Source organism: Siniperca chuatsi, linkage group LG12 (genome assembly GCF_020085105.1).
Source record: "Siniperca chuatsi isolate FFG_IHB_CAS linkage group LG12, ASM2008510v1, whole genome shotgun sequence".
In the NCBI taxonomy this organism is placed as follows: domain Eukaryota; kingdom Metazoa; phylum Chordata; class Actinopteri; order Centrarchiformes; family Sinipercidae; genus Siniperca; species Siniperca chuatsi.
Genome location: NC_058053.1, coordinates 6,576,250 through 6,595,465, shown reverse-complemented (window position 1 = coordinate 6,595,465; position 19,216 = coordinate 6,576,250). Strand labels below are relative to the sequence as shown.

Below are 19,216 nucleotides of genomic sequence, written 5' to 3'. Positions count from 1 at the left end.
AGGTTCCAGAATCAGATAGTTTGTTTCCATAAGAAACATTCACCAGTTCACTAGGGTTTGTTTCAAATACAAAAACTCTGGCGAGTATTATTTCTTTCACTAAGTAAACATTTGTTTGAGCCTAAAACTTAAAACACCGTCCTGCAGAGAGGACAAAGGACAGTTTCCATGACTTTCATTCTGTCCTTTAGTCAATTAAACTTAATTAGCTACAGCTGATAAAATGTCAGTTTAGCTTTTTTTAAATCTCAAATAGTGGCCAACCAAAAATTTGAAAAACCTGGATGGCTTGATTTCATTTTAATTTCAAAGAACCACTATGGCCAAAGAGAGCAGAGTGGCTTTATCTCATCCTCTTTGTAATTCAATCTATGAGGGTAAATATACCTGAAACCAAAAGATTGTGATCATGTCCCTGTACTGTGGCTCAGTATACTGTAGGTTATACTAATTATGCTACAAATGAATGAAGATATTTTTATTTTTTTTATATCACACTAGAGGTGAGACACACACACACACACACACACACACACACACACACACACACACACAAACACAAGAAAAATTATAGGAGGAGTAATGTCCAACCAGGACTGAAAAGAAACAAAATGTGGCAAAACCTGATATCTTGTAGAAAAGATGTAATAAACCTAAACTTAGATTTTTCTTGATAGTTTTACAACTTGGAGGATCACTGCTGGTTTTGTAATGCTATAAGGCAGAAAGTCTATGAGAAGGGATCTTAACTATTATTTATTTAAGGGATGTTTACTAAGCAGGCATGCTTTTTCAAAAAAAGGCCGTCAAATTACACACATTCACACATGCAAGCTGCCAAGTACAACCACAGGAGTCTACCGTTGGCAGCTGAGCAGCTCCAGTGGAGCAGTAGGAGTTCAAAAGCTTTGCTGAGTAGAAGGCTCTGAGTGAGGAACATAATACGTTCGCTTTAACAACCCTGATTTCCCCCAGCTGAATCAGAGTTATAAACCCAGAAAACTCCTAGTTTGAAATCATCTTCCTCTACCTCAGGCAAACTAGTCATACCTCACCGAATTGCAACAGTTATTTGGAGACCCAGTGGTGTAGTGTCAATAAAAATCAATGTCCAAGATTGCAAGGTGGACAGTTGATGATTGCCCCATGTTAGCAAGGGTCCCCCTTGGCATGGACTGGTTTGCAGCACTGCTTAGGGAAAGCAACAAATAGATAGGGGTGTCAGGGTCAGGTGGAGAGTGTGCTCATGATCTTTTGAGTGGATCCATTCTAAAGCAGAGTCATTAGCATGGTAGAGCCAATCCAAAGCACCCTACTGCTGCCTGCTGGTGCTGGGCACACAGAAAAAAAGGGATAAGAGGAGGTCTCAATGAGATAACCTTAAACGACGAGGCTATGTCACTTAATGTTGCAAATGACCAACCTGATGTCAGCAAAACTCTATGAAAGTGTTTGAGGATTAGGATGCCACTTTGAGCTTAAAGTATTTGATGTTGACTCAAAGTGCGAGTGGTTTTAGGCGCATCACAAAGAGCACATAAGAACTGTCGGATGTCTCGAGCTGACCGGCTGGATCCAAATCAGCACCAATCAATCTTTTTATGTTATCTGTATTCGATCCCGTGTTTGTTGTTACTGTTTGATCCAGTGCACCTGCTGTCAAAAACACCCAATTTCTCTCCATTAAAACACTGTCTAAAAACTATTTCTGACACTTGGCACATAATACATCACGTGAATAAACTACATAGCAAACAAATGGCAGTCAAACAACAGTCAGGAGTAACAGCAGCAGCAACAACAACGACACCAGTAGTATAATAACTAGTAATATTTATTTTTTGAGTTCAGAGGGGCACTTCAGCCAAAGACAGGAAAGCTGCAGCAGTTACTGTTAGAAACAACCGCTTAATTTGATCAATGATATACCTTTCATAGATCAGTCTGCATGATATTTAATAGGCTGATTTATTAACTCATTATTAGCATTGTGTGCTTTTTGGCCCAATAATGCATTGAAGATGAGACGTATGTATGGTCAACAATTAGGTCACCAAACCTGATCAGAGTCCTTTAATTTTGGATATCTAGCAATAATGAGTCCATCTGGTGCTTTAATTTTCCCCCCAACATTTTTGTTTATTTTTTATTAAATAATACAGAGGCACATAGCACACTTAGCATAGAGTACTTGTGTAAACATTAATTTAAAAAGGGAGGCACTTATTCTCTGATCCACTGGACATGCTTCAAGCAGCATCTGATTGAGTCATATGAGACTGCTCTCTCAAGTTAATCTCTTGTCACAGTTCAAAGACTCGAGTCTGCATTTGTATTTCCACAGACTTTACTTCTAAAGTCTCTCTCTGTCTCTCAATGAGTTGTGTAGTCAGTTAAATTTAATTTAACCTTCAGTGACATTAAATGAATTACCATCCCCAATACATGGGATGTTAATGAAATCCCAGCAGTATCCAACCTGCATAAAACCAAGCTCTGAGAGTTGGCATTGAGCAGAGTGGTTTTGTGTTTTGTTAGGCTGGGCTGTGTATTGTGGTACCTGTTGGTCTGGAGGAGGGTAGGGTGAGTGATTGTAATTCATAATAATCCCATGTAACGGAGTCTGTCTGAAACGTGTACAACAGTTTCTGAGAATATTAAAGCTTAAAAGATACAACTTTTTCTGTTTGTGGGTACAGATCTACAGCGAATGCCAATTGCAGTGAACACAACAGCTCCATGGGGCATTTCATGCATTTTCAGTACACCGCAGCACAGTTTGAAGTCCTCTGTTTTAGGGCTTATTCTCAGATTAGTGCCTGTAAAAGTTCATTCTGCCCTGGGAGACCCAGGGTGCACTGAGCCCTTCCTAACAGGGATTGTGTAACTGCTGGGAATTTTGATTTTGTTTTGTTCATAGAAGCAGGAGGATTACATCCTCAGAGACCCACCTGACCCGCCTCCCTCTTCTCTGCTGTCCCCTGTTGAACCCATACAGCAGATTGCACCTCCCAGCCAGATGGGAAATACAGCAGTGCAGGGATTCTCCGCCTTACTATACCGGGGTTGTTTGCTTCACCGAGGACTCATAGACAATGAGAGAGTAAACGTGACCTCTTGCATTTCACTTGGACTCTAAGCTTAGTAGCAGATGTGGATCCTTATGGATTAATCTCCGTATCTATTACAGCATGGACATCTGGGCTATTCTGAGTGCTGTGTAGTGCCGTCAGCAGATGTATCTGGGTATGGTGTCAGCTCAAACACAAATACTATACACTGAATGCTTGTTTTAGGCCTCAATTCTAAGTTACAATCATACTTTTACCACTGCTATAAAACCCGCTGAGTTGTAATTACATGTTTTTCTTGCAAAGCAGCAGTACATGTGGTGTGTTAAAGTTCCAAGGCAACCCACTTTACTGACATGCCTGCTGAAAGCCAGCCAGAGTAAACAAGAAAAAAGGTAGGCACAAAGGGTAAGTTATCAGTCCTTATTTCAAGAAATTTAAAAATCCAATGCCATATTGCCTAATTTGGCTACCAAATCAACCATAAAACCATTGAATAATTAATAGTGAAAGAACAAAAAGAAGATTGGTGGATCTTTGTTTATTTGAAAGAACAGAGCACAGCAGTTTGAGCAAAAAAAACATAATTCAATTCTGAGCTTCTCTTCCGGCAGAAGCAAAGCTTTGAATGCTTAATAAATTCGTCCAAAGGCTAAATTGCACACTTGTTTCATCTGGCAATGAGATTACATGAATGGAATATTCTGGAAAACTGTGGAGAGGAAGACAATAATGAGGCAGTAATCTTATTTCTCCACAGCAGCTTCCATTGTTCTCTTAAAAGGCTTCTGTTTAGTTAGGTTCAACTCTCATTCCCATCCATCTTTCCATTGAGGAAAGTTTTTGCAGAGCCAAGAATAAATGAGAACAATAACATTTCAGCAGCACTCAAATGCATCAAATGCAGATAGAAGGGAATGCTATTGTTTCCCTCTGGCTCTTTGGACAATCACTAGACAGAAGTGGTGACTATGAGTGCGGCTGCAAGCGTACAGAAGCACAGATCAAGTGAACAGCATCACTCTCCCGCAAAACTTCTTAAATAACTTCCTCTGAATAAGCTCAATTTAATTTTGCTTCGTGCTTTGGTTGACTTCAGTCATCTTTAGACAACTTTCTAAACGTTCAGACTAAAACATATCAATTAACACCCCAAGCCTTTTCCTTTGTGACGATGGCCCCTCTAAATGAGGAATCATCAGCGTGGGCCAGCAGGGGTTAAGCTCCCTTTTTGAAGATTATGCTTCACTTTCCAGTGGCCTGGCCCAGACACTAGCCACTCTCTTCTAATCCACCACTGCAGGCTTTTGATAGCTCCCACTGCGAGTCCTTATTACAGTTACTGATTAAAACTGAGAGACAGAGAGAGAAAAAAAGACAGATAGGAAATAAGAGTGACAGAAAAGAAGGAAGGGCAAGTGAGAGAATTAAAAAGTACTCCTATTTCAGAAGCAGGAGACTAAACTACACAGCAGCTGACTTTGATTACCTCTAAATCTAATGCTTGAGCTTAAATGTGGTTACTCAATACACGCTTGTACTTTACTTGAGCTCGGGTCCAAATAATGTGCCTATATATATATATATATATATATTTGACAGGAAAGTATCACCAGAAAAGCTTAAAAATCACATCCCTGCATTTTTAGTTCAGCCCTATAGCATTAACATCCTCACAGCACTAATAGCTAAATGTTAGAACAAGACATGGCCGTAAAACTGACTAGGAAAAACAAACCAGTGAATGTAAAAGAAGGAACTTTAATCCTGTGTAATGACGTCTGAGGGCTCCATCACTCACAATGGAGAAAAAAATAACAACAGTCTTATCTGGCATTAGCTGTTTACACTCCACCATCTTTTGTAAAGCACTTATTGTGCTGTCAGCCCTCTCAATCATTTCTCCCCTCCTCTCTGATACTGAATAATCTCTGGGATAAAATCTACACATGGCTGTGCTCATCCCAAAAACTTGAACATGAATAATTCACAACCATCTGCCATGGATCAGCAGTCTGAATAAGACTCAGAAAAGTGTAGAGGTGCGATTCTTGTGTTTGTTTTAAAAACCAAGTCCTCGCAGCGGCCCCCACCATGTACCTTAACACTGCACTGCTGCAACGGCTGACAGAGAGACAAGTGCAACTTCCGACCCGCTAATCTAAAAACCTGCAAGTCAAGGTAATGTGTTTCCTTTTGTCCACACCCTTACTGGGCTCTGCTCTTTTAGTTTTGTTGCATGCATGATGGTGAAGGGTGTGAATTAATCTTAGAATGGAGAGATGGATGAAAACACATGCAAATGTAAGTAAACAAAATTTATTCACAGGATGGAACAGCAATAGCATAATTTTCCAAAAAGAAGTCCAAAGGGACATTCAGCTATCTATCACTAAATCCACTGGGGAAAAGTGAGCATTCTGGGTCTCACTCTGCAAACACACAGAGTGAGACAAGAAAAAATTGCAGATTCTCTACAGGCTACCTCCTTTAAGCACAACTATCAGCCAGCAACAACTATATCGTCATGGATACGACAGGATGAAGAGGTTGTGATCACTCCAAGAAGTAAAATACCAACTAAGACTAGTAAACAATACTAACGTCCACTAAACCCAGCATGAGCTTTCTTTTTGGTCAGACTGTACAGGCCTCAGAGGGGTTTAACAAGCTATACAAGGCCTCCAGCTGCAGACGGCCCCTCTCTCTGTTTGTGTTCCAGGCAGGGGAGTCGCTCTGCATGACGATTTATTGACGCAAGATCCCCCTCAGCCAGGACCTGCCACCGATTACTGCCGCTGGAGAGCGGAGGGGAGGTAGGGGAGGGTCTTGTTGGGATGAGAGAGTTTGTCTGTGTGTGCGTTCTAGCTCTGGCTCCAAGGCCATAAACCCAGTTCCAAAATGCCAAGTAGCATGTCAACATGCCAGCCTTTGCCACCCAAGTTTAAGTCAGACAAAAGGCCCTTCAGTGCTCTAAAATGGTGGTTTGAGAATGGGAAATGATGATCTGCCATATATGGAAAAGGGCTTAGCAGTACTGCACAGACAGGAGGGCGACAAGGGGAAAATGAACTGCTAACAGGAGGTTAAGTTAAGGAGTGAAAGCTTCATTCTTAATTTCAGAGCTCCTCAAGGTGGAGAAAAGTCTGGCAGATGAAATGTTTTGGCTTAATACAACATTTCTACAGAGCTATGCCTCACCTATTTTTGGTGTTACTTGGGAACAGTTGTGTATGGAAAATTTGGCTTCATTATGAATCATAAGAAGACTGTTTTCCAAAAGTGGGATTATGTTTATCCATCAACTGACATATTGTGAGTAAGTAAAAAAGGCTGTGGATTCAGGTTGGGATAATTTTATAATTGCTCCAAAAGGGGATTCTTGGTCATGGAGGCAAAAGCAAGTCAGATGATGTCTATGAAATAACCAGCATTACTCAAAACTGACAACAGTAAAATTGTAATCCAACATCTTTAAGTTATTTTAGAAACTTTCAAAGACTTGAAGGAAAAAACTTGCAGGAACACTTACATAACACAACGAAATAGAAAAAGAGGAAGAAAAAAAAAATCACAGATACCTTTGGCCTGTGCCAGTCTGTGCCACTATCTGGATGGCCTGTAACATCCCTTCTTTCTGACGCAAACCATTTTGGCTGGAACAACACCATGTCTCTACTCACAGTTCAAGAGAAAAGAAGGTGACGCCAGAAACCCACATTGAGCCACACAGGACCAATGGCACCACAACAATTAATCAATTGCTGTGACATCATTGCGTTGAATACAACCAAGACAGCCAAAGCATGATGGGTAAGGGGGGGGCACAATTGGCCTTTTGTCCACTTTGATCTGCAGCTGAGAAAGAGGAAGAAGCCATATCTGCACCATGGTTGTGATTTAAAGTACCCCTCCACTTAAAAATGTGTTTTTCTTTTGTTTAAGGCCCCTAAAATGTCAGACTTTAACTTTACTGACTTGTATCTGTGCAAAGTTTGTCACTAGAGAGTTGTTTTCACATTCCTCTGCTGAAGGGAGAGATGTCTATACACTTCCCTAAAAGCTGAGATTCAAACGTACTCTGGGCAAGCTAGATTTGGGATGTCACAAATTCAAAAGCCAATCACAATGCCACCGGCAAAGAAACCTGAAACCTCCAGCGTGGAGTGGACTTTTTTGGATGTAAACCAGACCCTGGAGTGTCCTTCAACTATCTACTAACGTTACGTAATAACGATGTGAACACACTGTAACATCGTAGCAGATATTATTGTATGTTTCACAACCACTAACGCTGTCAGCCACTGCCAGTTACAAGCTAACAAACAACCAAATAAATTATTCAAAAGACTGTGAATGAATCTGGATCAACCCATAGTCTGAGAGATTAAAAATAAATAAATAAAAACAAATGCCATATGTGTACATATTTGTTGTTAATGATATGAAACCTGAATCTGTGGACCACAGCCTTTCTATAAACAAAAGAAAATGGTCACTTGCATATATACAAACATATACTCAGAATGAAACTGATCTTCATCTGTGCATTTAGCCATATATACGAAATGACTAAAAAACACTGCATGCATAAGGCAAACAAAGTGCTTTGTTGTTTAATAACTCAGTGGTTTTCCTACTATTTTCATTTATAAAACACATAGCACAACTGTCAAAAAAAGAATACAGAAGTGTTCAAATACACCTCAAGGCACTATAGACAGAACACAGGCTAATCCTGAACAAAATCTTCATTGAAAAAGAATGAACATATACACTTGTTACTAAAATTCAGTAGAAGTCACCATAATCACAATTCCTATTGCCGAAAGTTATTTTTTATTCCAATAGCAGAAGGCTTTCCCATGTCAAAGCAACTACACATTCACAGAAAAGGACAAGAGTTCCTCTTGTGAAATACAAAAATCTTTCTTACCTGATCGACTGTGAGAGCTCATTGTTATGGTCGTTGTTGCCAGGCAGACTTGACAGGGGAAGAGAGGTGAGCTGTGAGGGTGTCAGTGCACCTCTGTGGTGACTGTAGTGACCACCATGTGCTTCCCAGCCAAGGTGGTGCTGCCAGGTGGACGCGCCAGGCCAAGGAGGGACAGAGGGTAACTGTTTCTTAAGGCTTCATCACACCAAGCCACAGCTGGAGACCTCAGTGGTGTGTTGTGGCAGGATTCCTTCCACCAAATAGTTACGCTGTGAGGGGTGGATGCAAAGAAAAAGTGTTTTCATATGCATGGGAAATTCCAGTTAGAAGCTCATATACCAATTGACACACAAGTTAACCTCAAAATTTAAAGCAAACAAACAAACAAACAAACAAACAAACAGGACATATTCTTAATCAGGGGTCATCATGGTCTCCTACAGTATAGACTTACCTCCCTGCAGTTACTGAGCCAAAACTCCTCTGTGTTTACCTGAGGCCATGCGTGGCACTTTAACAGGCCAGGGAGGAACAAAGACCTGCAGGTCACCAGCCTTCAAAGAAACTGATGACCGCTGTGTTGTCTATCTGCACATCCCCACGCCCCCGCCACACACACACACACACACCTAAAACAGGCTTTCCAATGATTTTCAGGAAGTTATGGAACATATTTCACCTGCTGTGTGAGTGCTTTAAGTGTTTTATATGCATGGTCAGCAGCTGGATTATGGCTGCCAAGTTGAGGCTGCCAGCCACAGAAGAGAGAAGTCAACAACAGCCAACAACAACAATTGAGAAAATCTGAAAATAAATTGCAGTGAAACTTGTTGTTGTTATAAAGCAGAAATGACATTAAAACAAGTCAATGTTTAGCTTTTTTTTATGCTGGACATCCATTATAAGTACAGTAAATCTGTTGAAACCCATTACAAATATTAACCCTATTGCTAATAAAAATCATTTGGTTTATTGTGGGAAAGAGAAAAGAAGTGGTGATTTAAAACAGCTCTGGCTTCCTCCAAGTAAGAGTTGTATCACGTCTGTTTTTTATCAAACGAATATGGTTTCATGTGAACCATGTGGATTGCCTAAAATCACAGCATGTTTACATAACTTAAAAGCAACAGCTAGCACTGCAAGTCATTGTCAGTGCTGTTACCACACCAAGTCAAGCAAAGCTTTTGAATGTGGTCTAATAGCTAAATCAAAATGCTAAAAACAGTCAAATTCTGGCACAGCTATACACACACCTAATAAAATGTGACTTTCAACATTTGCCAGCTTCTAGGGACATTACTAAATCTTTACTTCCACAGCTTGCATGGTCAGCTGTGGAAGTCAGTGCCTTAATAAAATGCTCTTCCCTTTAGTGGAGCCCAAAATGAAATGCAAACAGAGGCTTCCTGAAGGCTTAGTCTTACCTCAATAGCAGAGGAGAAAGAGGAAGAAAACGTTTCATACTGTCTGGTGTGTGCGTGTCTTTGTGTTATGCAATCAAAACTGCAAGGAGTATGTAAACACACACACACGGAAAACTCTGGTAATTCAACCCTAACTGGCAGAAGCCAAAACTCACCTCTGTCACAGGTGTCAATAGAGCTGAACACAAACAACTAGTAATGAGAGCTGCAATCAGTCACTAGAAATACCACAGTAAAGTGTGTATGTGCTCCCTTTCTCTCTCTCTCTCTCTCAAACAAATACACACATACAGTCTCTTTGCTGTCACTGTTACTTTTTAAAGCTGTTGAACTGAATTACTGTCAAATGAATGAGTTCAGTGGAAAGAAGGTGCAAGCATGGTCAAATAAAATCTCATGGAAACACAGCACTGCCAGGATTCTCCAAGGTCTTACTTCACTTATCAGGAATTATCATAGCAGGAAAACAGTCCCTTAAGTGAATGACAAAATTTAATGGAGGCCCAGCTCATTCATTAGCGTGGAATGTGAAGAAATCAAGACATCACATTGGAGGAATATTAAGATAAGTTTTTAAATCTACTAGTCCAGTGTTGCCCTCACAGTTTCAGTGCAGAGACATTTAAGTGCAGACTGTCAGCTTTAATTTTTCAGTTTGAGAAAACAAACATCAGTATGTTGCTGTGACACTGCACTGTTCCTCAGCATTTCTGATCTACTTCAAAATTTGTGTGCAGCACCTCACAGCGTCCTCCAGGCCACGGCAAAATTACCAGAGGGGAGGTTTAGAGGTTTGTGTGAATGTCTGACTTTGGTGTGGACAATACTTTGATGCCCGGGAGGGATACTTACTTACTATTTGCTGAGGCATGAGGTGTCAGAAAAAAGCCGTCAGTGTGTTGACTGGAGGGCAGCAGTGCCATTCTCAGATCCAGCCGCCTATTTTTGTCAAAGGAGTCGTCTGTCACACAAGAATTCAGACGGCGCTTTTACAGCTTGTAATACTATGTCAGCAATGACCTTAGGCATTTAGTCCTCTCACTTTCTCTCTTTGCCACACACAGACAAACAAAAACCTAGTGCAGTCTTCAATGGGAAGACAAAACTGCTCCTTTTCTGTCGCCATGAACCTGCAGTTTGTGGCACTGGTCTGCTGTCAGCTGCATAGTTCTTAATGTTCCTTCCATGTGATTTAAATTTTTCTGCAATTTTAACTGTTCTTCAGGGATCCTATTAAAAATGAATCTTTGTACAACACTGCAGGTATTTTTACTGCACTACAGAACCATAAATTACACCACCGGCACCTTTTCACGTGTCTCATTTCTGCTGAATGACACTTAAATTGGATGAGTAATATTGTTCTCGTGCAGCAAAGTTTGAACCTGGAAACGTTTCATGGCGCTTGACAGGAAAACAGCTCTCAGGACCCCTTAATGGACTTCATTTCCCAAGCACTCTGAGCGCTGCCGGGAGTAATCACGATGGCATAAAAATAACATGTGGTCGGGTAGCGAGCAGTAAACAACAATTAAGAGACCCCTTGCATAGCTCATGAAATGAATCATTGAAAATGCACTTGTGCCATGAAGACAGCTTCAGACTCTCAGCCCTAATTGACTATGAATTATTCAGCTGGCGAGTGGGATTAGTGGCACCACCAGTATGCTATTGATTGACATGTTCCTGATTTTTCTTTGTTATTGGCAAAAATAGTTGAGTCTTTATAGGGAGCATTATTAGCTTAGAATGAAAAACCCCAAAGGAAAATCACTGCATCTCACTGCCGGCAGTGTACATTTAGAATATTGTGATATGTCTAGACTGCCGCTGGTTCAATAGAGGGCATGGCTGTGTCACACTGACCTCCTCCTCCTTTAGATGGAGGATGCTTAAAGTCAGTGTGACACAGGTGACAGAGTATAAGTGGGAAAGTAGGAGAAGCATGGCAGAGGGGAGTGAGCGAGAAGAGAAAGTGACACCCTATCTGGCATGAAAGGACCTGCAGTAACACAATACTGCTTGCTGCTTGTTCATGTTTGCAAGTGAACAAGGCCAGCTATGACCACAGGACATCACATCAATCAGCGGTTGGCTGAACGGGGACAAGACGAGGAGCACAAGCATCAAGTGGCACAGGGGGATCATTTTTCTTGATACAGTGCTCTGACAGCCTGTGCACAGTTAGCGTATGGCCATGTAACACACTCCACCTGTAGGCCCTGACTCTAGTCTCTGGGGTGAAATATCTGCGATCATCACTCCCCAATTTCTCTCTTGCTCTCTCTTTGCAGGGAGTGATTATGTCAGAGCCAAGAGGCCAGACATTAACTATTCTGCTGTGCTGTATTCTCATGTAAATAACTTTTATTCATAAGCTGACTGACAGAACTGAATATTTGGAAGTGGAAAGCAAATTAAGTAAGTATTGAACATGATGATGAGCGGGCTGGCACCAAAATGTTGTGACTATGCTTGAGACCTGTTGCTTGAGTCATGCACAAATGCCAGTGAAGTCAAAGACATCCCATACAACACTGCTTTAAAATACATTTGTAATACAGGGCTCTGCTGAATGCTTGTTCTCCATTTTAAAGCTTTCATATAAATTAGCACTGAACATGCAAAGCTGAATGGAGGGAGGGTGGTTAAAGTAGGTTATTTTTGAATTAGGGTTGGGCAATGTTTGTTGAATTGGCATATGATGATGCCCACAGTGAAACATCATAATCGTTGTTGGGGGGGGTGTCTTATGGGCTACTCCTATAAAAAAGTGCTATCATTTTTTATATACTATGATATTAATTACTATTTCTATTTTTTGCACATTTGCATTTCTTTTGCACAGTGAAATCTTGACTGTTAAAATTGTGTTAATCAAACTCTTTGAATATAAAAAGGAAATCCAGAGACAAGAACAAAACAAGAAAAAAACAGAACAAGAGCACCCTTTTTTGCCAATAAAGTGTGCTCTTGTTCTGTTTTTTTTCTAAACAGGGAACAACTTCATTATTTTATTTCAATTTATAGTAACATTTTCTTTGTCTTTTATGGCTATTTATTACCTAATCAGAAAAAAAGCAATTAATTATTTGAAGTCCAGCCAGGGAATTAACCTAAGCTAGGGCCGCTTCAAATGCAATGCGAAATTTGGATTTTAAGAGTCAGGCTGCTTTTGAATTGCGATGTAACGGTGGTAGAGGGCCCATCCCTATTCTGAATAACAAACCATTATAACCAGGCTTGTATGAAAAATGCGAAACCTCTGTTTCATGTTTTTTTCAGCACTGTGCAATTCAGTTACATGTCAGTAAAGCTCTGCAGACATACAAAATAGAGAATGGCTGTGAATGCCTCTCTGCATCATCTGAAGTTGTTACTGGCAGCAGACCAGCTGAAATGCAGGCTATTACCTGCATATAGACAGGGCCTTGATTTAGCAAGGCTACAGCACTCCTATTACGTGCTACCTTCCCCCATGTGGACTGTAGCTGTTGCTGATTCGTAGCTAATAGTGCTGACCAATAAATCGTATTTTCATTGTCATCGCAATATAAACTGCCTGAAACGCGATGAATCAGAAAAATCATTTAATTTATGGATGGGTACCGAAACCCGGCATTAAACGGGCCCCGGGGCTAAAGATAGTAGTATTTATTATCACATTGCAGCCTCTGCCCTGCTCTCTGTGTCAGAGCTGAGCTCCTCCACACACACATGCGCACGCACAATAGGCCAGCAGAGCCGCCGTGGAGACAGTGAAGTGACGATAACTTGAAGATTACTCGAGCTGACGACAACTACGCTCGTTACTGTAAGTGCAATAAAACCTTAGCGAGTAAAAAGCCAGTACACCAGTTCAATAAGCATAAACACGTAAATATGTAGAAAGCAATATTTTATTCTGCTCTGTCTGCAGTCTCTCATATGGCCGCCCACCATTGAGTCTGGTTCTGTCCAAGGTTTCTGCCTCTTAAAGGAAGTTTTTTCTTGCCACTGTCACCAAGTGCTTGCTCATGGTGGGATTTGTTGGGTCTCTGTAAATAATATTATAAAGAGTACGGTCTAGACCTGCTCTATAGGAAAAGTGCAATGAGATAACTTCTGCTATGAATTGGCGCTATATAAATAAAATTGAATTGAAGAATTGAATATGCTTTACACAAGCACCGCGCACTAGCTCGGCTAATAGCGAATTTTTACCAACAAGCTAAAACAAAGAATGTATGTAGTCTAATTGTTTAGTGCCACATATCTTAAAATTTGGCAGATTCTTGTAAACTTACTGCTGGCTGAGACAAACCAGCCCCTCCTCCCTCTACCATCGGTAACTTACCTGCAGTGAATCACAGCAGCAGCAGAGGGAGGAGGACAGAGGACAGTAGGAAAAACTGAAGGCCTAGAAGTTAACCTCAGCTTGAACTTTCCCTCACACCGATAACATTCACCAGCTTCGATTAAATGGCTTATGTCTGCATTTTATCGCTCAGAGCAGCATTGTTAGGTGAAGCAAGTACAAATGGCACAAAATATATCAAAAGAAAATGTGAAGTAAAGTGTACTTAACTGAGGTTGGCTATCTCAATTGCCTAAACTCTAAGGTATGTTTAAAGTTTTAGGTTAGGAAAAAATGCTGGAGTGGAGGGGGATGTTTCCCCTGTGTGTGTGTGTGTGTGTGTGTGTGTGTGTGTGTGTGTGTGTGTGTGTGAGAGAGAGAAAGTGAGCATTCCAGTGAAACCTGGAGAGAAATGTGGGCTTGGGGAATAAAATTATTGACATCAAATATGATGGCACACCATGATGAAGCACTTGGACTATCCCTGTCAGTTGTTATATAAATGTGAATCTTAAGCTTCAAACACCTCATTTATAACTGTAGTCATGGTGAACAGACAAACGTGAAAATGTTTTTACATGGCATGAAATTACACGTATTTGTGTGTTTGACATCTCATTTTTGCTCTTGGTAGTGTTGAGCCTCACCTCACCACGTGTGGGGAACAAAGACACGGCCAACTTGGGGAAGGTGAAGCCTTCACTAAAAGGCTTGAATGGAAAGCAAGGGCCAAGCCGTAAAACGGTGCCAGGTCTCCACCAGCCGTTAATTCACACTTAGGTATAAGGTTGATGCAAGATCCCGGGTTGAAGCCCATGCAAGATCTCAGTTGCATCTAAACACTGGATTCCTATAGGACGAGACGCACAATACAGCGCATGAAATCCCGGCACACAGCTATGACGTCATCGCCTCCATAAAGTCCGGAGCACAACGTTGTTCACCGTCTTTCCATTGTAGCCTCGGTTACTTCAGGAGACACTCATGTGAACTTTAACTCCCGAGGGAAAGTCTCATCTCGCTGGACGAGCAACAGGGTGCTTTGTGTTTGCAGTACACACTTTTGGATCCTGATCATTATTCCCCATAACGATCCCGTGCCTGCAGAAGGAAGATTCGGGTTTTAACGCTCCTTCATGGAGAGAAAGATCGCCGCTGAGTCTCCCTCTCCCCACTGAAAGTCGACTGCTGCTGTCGAATAGTCGAAGGAACACTTTTCCGTTGAACCCGCTGACAGCGCGGACCTGGCTCCATCACTATCTGAGCCTGAGAGGATTTCACTGGGCAACCAAACGGACTGACGCATTGAATCGCTAACCAAGAGCAATCTCAAGTAAGAGGCTTGTGTCTGGGCAGAGATAGATTTTAGAACTGTGTGTTATTTCATCATTCATTGTTGTGAATTGTGCTTTGCTTATTGTGGGAAGTAACGGACCGCCGTGTCCTGTTTTGCTGTGTGTTTTCGTGCTTAGCACATTCCATCGTGTATCGATCTGTGGATCCTAGTAACTGTGCTTTATCAGACCAAAGTCCAGTAACACGGCTGTTGAATGAAAGTTTGTTGCTGGGTTCCTGTGTGATAAAGGGACAGCTATTACTAGTGCTTTACCACAACATCTGAGATTTCTTGTGCCTTACTCTGTGTGCTTTCTTTCTCCTTTCTCTCCACTAACCCACACACCTTTACACGTACATATACACAATGTATAAATGGCTATTTGACATATCACTTCAACTTTCAAGCTGCTCTGTGATCAATGAGAGATTCTTGCAAGGCAGGAAGACCCATCCAGAAGTTTGATAGTAAGGACAAAATACCTAATTTTGAAGGATGTAACAGAATATACTGTAAATTGATGTAATGCATCAGTAAAATAATCTAGTGCTTTTGAAATCATTAGTATCATAGATATATCGTTATCGGCATATATGTTATCCGTTATGAGCGAGTATAAAACTGTTTTATTTTCAATTTACTAGGCAGAAAGAAAGGCCTGTTGTCACTACAAAGTTAATCCAGCAGAGTGTGCTGTCACTACAGTAGCACCAGTGTCACATGACAGAGAAGAAGCAGCTCTCGAGAACTCGCATCACCACTAAAATACAGCCGGTGTCATGAAATGCAACAGCCACCTCACTAACAGCTGAAACTATAAACCAGCACACACAGTACAAACTACCAACATAAACCACCATGTTCTGAACAGACACATTACAAACACTAACAAAAAGTAACATCTGCATTTTGGAGCATGAGGCAGCTAACTTAACAAACTGCTTTCAGCACTAGGCAGTGCATGCTGGGAAATGTGTTAATAAACAATGAACCCATCATTTGTCCCCTTTCAATATAACTAATATAACCCTGTCCCTGACAACCATCACATCACTCATGCTTATCATAACGTTTGCTGTATTAGCGATGTAGCTAGCCAGCTACTTTGTCATTCAGCAGCAGATTGAAAGGTAAGCGTCAAAGCATCTCTTCTTCATTCTGCAGCTCAGCAGACGACGGTGCAGTGGTGGTTTGAGTCTGTTGAGTGTTGACTTCACACTACATTGTTACAGAGTTGGAGAGATGCAATGCTGGAAAGTAAATAAATAACATCCCCATATTGGAGTCACAGGAGGCTGTTTCTCCACCGGATACGCTGAACGTTTCCCCTGAACGTTTACAGCAGAGGCGCTGTTTTTCTCTTGGCTCGGCAGCAGCAAACCATGAGTTGCGACCGTTACATTAACAGCGAAATATTGCTACAGATGACATGTTTTGATTTAGCAAAAAAAAAAGCATTTCTGATTAGAGTTCAATTCATTGAAATAATGTCAGAATCAGAACAAGGCTGCAGCATGAATCTCATAGCTTGACAGAGTAAGCTAGAGAATATGTGGTTTAGTAGAGAACAGTGGTGGAATGTAACTAAGTGCATTTAGTACTGTACTTCAGTACAATTTAGAAGTGGACTACTGACTATGTATATATCTATATGTTAAATTGTTTAACATGTTAAAGAATATTTAACTAAAATATTCTTGAATACAGTGATTTGTTTTTAAAAAAAGCAGCCTTCTGAGTACCTTTGCATAGGCATATCGGTTCAAAATTGGTGCATAATCCACATAGAAAAGGTCTATTTTCATTCCAGCTCAAAAATTAAATATATTAAATATATATATGTTTCTCCTCTAAAATCGGTATCGACAGAATACCTATGACAGAAATATACTCATCTGCATTGGAAAAGGGAGAGCGGGGATTGGATTAAGGGCAGCGGCCCCTGGGACGATAACTGCCCACAGCATCTTGACCATCCAGCCAGTTCCCAGCCGGACCAAGCGCCGCAGCGGGCAATGCGACCGCCCCAGGATGAGAGCCGGGATAAGAGCTAAGCTAACCCAGCTTGGACCTAAGGCTCCCGGCTAATGTGTGGTCACAGGAAAATGGAATGGACGAAATGGGACTCAGACTAGCCCAGCAATGGGAAATCAGTCACTGCTGTGCCTTCATCTTACAGAGACCTGGCTCCACCACAACATCCTCGATCAAACTATTGCACTCAACGGGCAGACCGTGTTCCGCGCCGACAGAACGCAAGACTCCGGCAAGATGAGGGGAGGCGGACTCCATGTTTACATCAATGATGCTTGGTGCTCAAACGTAGTCAAAGGTGATGGACAATTACCAGATGTCAAGGTTTTTTTTTTTTATGTTAAGATACCGAACATATTATCAACATCTTGTTGCTGCTGTTTACATTCCCCTAGATGCAAATTTGAAAATGCACTACAGAATTATTACTTTCTGGGTGTATATGTGTATATATGTATATAAATAACTGTATATTGCTTTATTTATTTTATCTTTATTTTATTCTAAATTTAAATATTTGTATATATGTTCTATGTGTGTGTAACATGAAGGGGCTACAACTTACATTTCATTGTGCAACCCTGTTATGTGTATAAAATGACAAATAAATGGCCTTGATACCTTGAATTTCCAAACTGGAAATTGGCTTTGGCCCTTGCACGGCCCACATACACAGACAAAACTTCAAAATCAGTTTTCAATCTGTGAAAGAAAAAAATTATTAAAAACTGTCAACATGTGGGTTAAATTTGTTATTAAAACGTAACATGCCAGGGCATCATTGCAACCCCTGATTGGGTGTGAGGATACGGGTAGAAGGGGGTAGGGTGGTGGGACAGTTTGCACAGTCCTGCTGGTTGAGTGTGCCTGTGCACCACAGGGTCCTGTCACCAAGCTTGAACCCAAAACTACAGTGACATAAATAGACTCAATTAGTAACCATTAGCATGACATCCACAACATGTCAACAAACAAGGATGCCTTTCCCAACTGCCAACCTCTCAGACACTTGCTAACTGAGTTTGGGGAGTTTGGTTGGGTTCAAAGTCAGGACAAGGTCCCAGCAAAGCACAAAAGACCTAAAACAGGTTTATTATTGGAGTTGTGAGGCACAACAGGGTGTAAGGGGCTGAATCTGGGAGAATGATTCGCAGCCATGAACTCATTGGGTGACCACAAGGATCAACACAAGGATTCATCAAGCCTCAAATAACATCAGTTAAGGCTGAGAGAATCTGTATAGCTGCCCATTAAAAGCTCTGTGTCCTTTTTACTGCTTTGAATCTTCCTCTTGTCTACTTTTACCTCTTCTCTGGCCCCATGGCCAATATCCAACTTCCTTTCTTTTATTAAGTTGCACAACAGTAAGCCTAATGAGAAAAGGCAAGTAACTGTGTAATGATTGATTTCATTTACCTTGGTGTTTTATGTTTGCTTAATCCAAAAATGAAAAAATAAAATTCAAACTGGCAATGGTCCCTGTCAACATATTTTGTTGGTTTAGATGACTGGCAGTGAAAAGATGGTTTGCTAAAAATCTGTGATCCCCAAATTGATCCCCATTTGTATTCAAACTGTATAGTGGCATTTCAAACATTGTGTGTAATGGAGAGATAGACAAATAAATGAACCAGGACTGAGAACAAAGATACAATAATATGCTGAATCACTGTGGGTTGAAGGGAAGACCCTGCCAAGCATCTTACAAATTCCTGCTGGGTGAATGCATCCTTGCGTTACAGGGTCCAGACACCTTATTTTGTGCCCAAGCACAACAGTGGCATTAATAGACCCCTTTAGTATCCATTAGCGTGACAACATCCACAACATGTCCACAAACAAGCTTTCCCAGGGCCAGCTTGTGCTAAATGATGGGAGGAAGTTGGAAAGTCAGGCCTGGGCCCTGACAAAGCACAATGCAACTGAGCTAAATGAGCTTATTAATGAGAGTACAAGAAGCAACTTGGGGGCAAGTAAGGAACAAGAATTAAATGCTCCAAAACTTTGGTAAAGTAGCGATTAGCAAGTTGGCCAATAAGCCTTACAACCTAATGGGCTGGATTCAATTCAAAAAGAATC

At 41.1% G+C, this 19,216-nt stretch overlaps 1 protein-coding gene across 2 annotated transcripts in view; it reads right to left on the bottom strand.

Annotated features, from left to right (window-relative positions):
- Positions 1-19,216, bottom strand: part of hdac4 (histone deacetylase 4) — a 132,059-nt gene that overhangs the window by 108,068 nt on the left and 4,775 nt on the right. For both annotated transcript variants that reach the window (XM_044216058.1, XM_044216059.1), the window contains exon 2: positions 8,008-8,276. In XM_044216058.1, the coding sequence (XP_044071993.1) occupies positions 8,008-8,029 (22 nt within the window). In that variant the 5' untranslated portion in view covers positions 8,030-8,276. The remainder of the gene's footprint in view (positions 1-8,007; positions 8,277-19,216) is intronic.